General features: G+C 34.0%; 1 protein-coding gene across 1 annotated transcript; it reads right to left on the bottom strand.

Annotated features, from left to right (window-relative positions):
* Positions 1-1,748: 1,748 nt before the first annotated feature.
* On the bottom strand, positions 1,749-2,516 carry LOC145791992 (uncharacterized). Its single transcript, XM_082872462.1, has one exon. The coding sequence runs from the start codon at positions 2,514-2,516 to the stop codon at positions 1,749-1,751; it is 768 nt and encodes a 255-aa protein (XP_082728588.1).
* Between the last annotated feature and the right edge of the window lie 2,342 nt (positions 2,517-4,858).

Here is a 4,858-nt window from a genome sequence, read left to right as displayed (position 1 = left end):
GCCTTCTCAGAAAAGCAATTGGCACTCCAACCAACCATTGGAGAATTTGAGAAAAATGATCTAGCTTTTGCAAGAAATCCATACGCAGGAAGATCTTACGTTTTCTCAACACTCATCAATGTAAGCAAAACTTAACATACATTTCAACTGCAAAATTTTCTACTTTCTTAATATGTCTTACTACATAGTTTTATCACATATTTCAAACAGATATATAACTTACAGACTCCACTACAAAACCAAGATCAAGCATTGAGAGAAAAAATAATGAACAATCATTTTCCAGAAACAATGAAAAACAGATATATACATTTCCTAATCAACCACGACAATCATTGGACAATTATGGTCTTTGACAATGCTGATGGGATATGGAGACACTATGACTCTTTGAGACCAGTAAAAGATTGCCACAACAAGCACTTTGAAATTGCAAAGGAAATTGTAAGTTAAATAAAATTTCCTACTTAGTTCCATTCCTTTAAAAACATCTCAACTCATCACTATAACTAACAAAAATACCCACTAACTATTTTGTAGCAACAACATCAACTCAGATGGAATAAAACATTACTCAGCAATCAAGGAAACATGTTATCATCTCAAGAGTGCGAGACAGTAATTGCATCAATTGAGGAATGCCCACTACAAACTCCACACTCGTAAGATACAAAATCAATAAACTAATCTTCTAATATGCTAAATTTTGCAGTTTTTTACCTAACTAATTAACTTCATCTAAAACTTTGCAGGAATGATTGTGCAATCGCCATCTGCAATATTATCAACCAATATATCAACTGGCAACTTGTGCAGAAATCACTTCAACCAACTGAGTGGGTCAAATTTCGAGCAGAAATCGCCAGTCAATTCCTCAATGATGAAATCCGATCATGGCAACTCGAGCACTACCAAATGTTGACAAAACATACCAAACCATAGAAACAATGAATAAACTTCTCGACAATACAAATATTCAAGTGAACATATCTTTGTACTTTTCTTTTTAACATGTGACAAGTACTTTATATACTTTTGGAAATGATCTTCTTCTGGTTATTATGGTGAAAACGATTGTTGTCATTGATGTTATTATTGCTCTTCTTCTTGTTATTATTATTGTGCTTGTACTTCTGATTGTTTGTGTACTTGTTTGTGGTTGCATATATTTTCATACAGTAAAGGTTGTTTTTAATAATTCTTCAAACTGCAAAATTATGTAGTTTCATCAGGTTGTTTCTAATAATTCTTAAAACTGCAAAATTATGCAATTTCATCAGGTTGTTTCTTATAATTCTTCAAACTGCAAAATTATACAGTTTCATTACTCAAACAAAATTTATGCTACACAATTATGCATCCAATTTCATGACTCAACAAATAGATGAACTACATTTCAAAATTGAAAATAAAACTGCAAAATTTTACAGTTTTCTCGCTATAAAATATGAAATAAATGAATCATGTAGTAAAACTGCATTTCAATATTATATAGTTTCAATAAGAAAATTTCAACAACCTTCTATGCATTCCATAAAAATAAAACCAACCAAACCCACAAAAAAAAAATAACAATAAAAAACAAAACAAAACTGTTACAAAACAACTTCAATAACTAAAAAACACATCAAAAAACAAAAAACAATTCAACCAACTTTATTCATTACTTCCATAATACAAAGTATCACATTTTTTATTATCATAATTCCTCAAATTCAAATACAAATCCAAAAGAATAGACTGTGGCCTCAAATAGTAGCCTTGCACGTCTTCTTATTACGATTTCCATATTTCAAGCACCTCCCACACTTGATTTGCTTCACATTCTCACTCCTAGAAGGTATCATCTTCTTCTTGTTCAGCTCGGGCTGTTTCTTCGTTATAGGAGGTTTGATAATCGAACTACTGGCACCATCAAAGTCAAATCTCTCACTTGAAGGCACTGGATAAACAGATTCCTTGTATGACTCTCTAAAACAATCTACATGAAAAAAGGGATCAATGAAATCATACACATCTCTACCACTACTACGCAAAGCATGCACAGCATGACAACAAGGAAAACAATTCAATTGCCATTCAAGGCAAGAACAAGTCTGTCTACTAATATCAACATAAAAAGAAATAGAAGAATGAACCTCAAGCATAGTATCACTAGCAACAATCACATCCCAAGACTTAGCTAGCTCCAAAGAGTCCACCAACTTCTTTTCCTTAACAGGACACAATTTCGTAGTCCATCTTTTAGATTCAGCTTTTCTATTCGACAATTGAGTCATGATTTGAACCCTAATCATATCAACCATATAAGTAATAGGCAACTCACGGGCCCCACCAATCCAATTATTGTAAGACTCGGTAGCATTAGATGATATCTCACCATATCGTTTCCCTCTAAAAGATGCATTCGCCCACTTATCATTTTGCAAACTATCCAACATACTATCAACTCTACCATTCCCAGCAATACGCCTCAATTTCTCCATAATGTTGGAAAGAAGCAACCGTTGGCGCATAAGCACATTTAACTAATATTTTCATCAAACTCAGCTTATAGTTAGTACGAAGTCCCACCAATTTTTCAATCAAATTTCTCTTCAAATGATTTAAGCAATATGCATGATGTGCATTGGGAAAAACCACTGAAAGAGCGTCTAGCAATCCATGTTGACGGTCCGACACAAAGGTCAATCTCCGGCCTGAACCAACACCCTTTAACAACTGACTTAAGAACCACATTCAATTATCTTGATTTTTAGCGTCAACAATCGCAAAAGCCAAAGGAAACAGACCTGCAAACAACATAACATCAAGCTGCAAAAATTAGCAGACTCACAATACAATAACACACTGACAAACCAAACCTATACTAACTGCAAATAAATACATACCTTGATTACCATCCTTTGATGTTGCTGCAAGCAAATGCCCCTTGTAACGCCCCTTCAAGAATGTACCATCAACAAACAACAACGGACTACAAAATTGAAAGCCATACAAATATCCATGAAATGCCACAAACAACCTCCGAAAACACGCACTAGTTTCATCCACATCTAATTCAAACACACTTCCTGGATTCATTCTCATAGCCGTCTCAAGGTACCATCGAAGTTGGTCAAAAGAAGTTGCAAAATCACCAAACAACCCACCTCTTGCCTTATCAACTCCTAACCATGCAACCCGATAAGAAACATCTATACCATATTGCTTCTTCAACTTTTTTTTAACTTCAATAGGACGAGTCAACGGATTATCACTAATATCATTTTGCACAATATCAGACACAAGTCTAGAACCAACCATTTTGCTACAAGATCTACGAGCCAAAACCCCACAAGTATGCACATTATCCAACTTCATTATAAAAAAAATACCGAAATTCATCAACACCCTTCCATGCACAAACCATTTACAACCCGTGGACGACTTCATCATACATTCAGCAGTTACTCTTGTTGCTTCGTTCTTCAAATAATTCACTGCAAAACCACACTCAACTGCATACTTAGCCAATGCAATGCGGAACGCCGGCACTCCACCTTCAAATTCTTAACCAACACTATGTATAATCTCCTTCCAACTAGCAGACAACAAAACTCTCTCTGGTCCTGAATAAAAACTAGGCAACAAACCACCAAAATCATCACAATCGTTAACCAAAGAACTCTCACCAATTACAGAATCAATCCCACAAGAATTACCATCATCAACCTCCACAATTCTCTTATCACCCACAACAACATCAACAGCATGACAATCACTACCACCTACCATTGACAGCATATTCCACAAATCATCATCACATTCAACAATACAATTAGAATATCCAACAATAGAGAAGAACAAACAAAAGTTACCAACACTCAACTCCTTGAACTTCTCACATATTTTCTCAACAACTTCATCATAACTACATCCCTCACTAATCTTAATAGCAGCACAACAATTACTGTATTTGCACATTAACATGAAATACTCCTCCATACTACAAAATCACAAACCAACAAACAATTGTTCACAGATTCCAAACTGCAAAATTATACAGTTACAACATATCAGTTCCAACACTGCACAATTCACAATTCCAAACTGTAAAATTATATACTTACAACATATCAGTATCAAAACACCATAATTCACAATTCCAAGCTACAACTTCAAAACACATTACACTATACAACAAACAAAATCAACAAAATCAAAATCATTACACTATATCACATACAAAAATAAAATAAAATAAATATCAAACAAACAAAATTTATCACAAAACAAAGAACTAAAACAATATTGCCAAACACAAACCAGATATCATGCAAATTTGCTTATCTATATATACATACATATATGTACACACACACAGAGATATATATATGTATATGTATGTATCGACAGATACATACATACACATACATATATGTATCGACAGATACAAACCAGATACACAAAGAGAGAGTGAGTGAGAGAGAGAGAGAACGTATGCAGAGATCGCCTGTACACAGAGATTCAGATCGCACAACCAGATCCACCTCACAGCACAATGAGATCGACCACACAGCACAATGAGATCGCTATAACGAAGAGAAATCGAGATCGCAGAGACTAAGATTTGATTTTCTTTTTTGAACGGAGCAAAAATTTGATTTTTCACGTATATATAGATCTCAAAACAAAGGGTAATACAGTCATTTACAAAATACAAAAATAAAAAACAGGACCTCTGGATATAAAACTTAAAAACTGTGGACCTATTAATCTATTAAAATATATTGGGGTTAGAAGGGAAATAGATCCTCTACATAGAACTACATAGTAATTTTCCTAATATTTTATAACTAACACTAGTGTTTTTGTT

This window comes from Camellia sinensis, chromosome 5 (genome assembly GCF_055761805.1).
Source record: "Camellia sinensis isolate YWXY chromosome 5, ASM5576180v1, whole genome shotgun sequence".
Classification (NCBI taxonomy): domain Eukaryota; kingdom Viridiplantae; phylum Streptophyta; class Magnoliopsida; order Ericales; family Theaceae; genus Camellia; species Camellia sinensis.
Note: the sequence above shows the minus strand (reverse complement) of the source record. Positions and strands in the feature narration are given on the sequence as shown.

What these genes read in the sequence shown, in the direction of transcription:
- LOC145791992 (XM_082872462.1), bottom strand. Translation starts at nt 2,516, where the DNA reads ATGCGCCAACGGTTGCTTCTTTCCAACATTATGGAGAAATTGAGGCGT.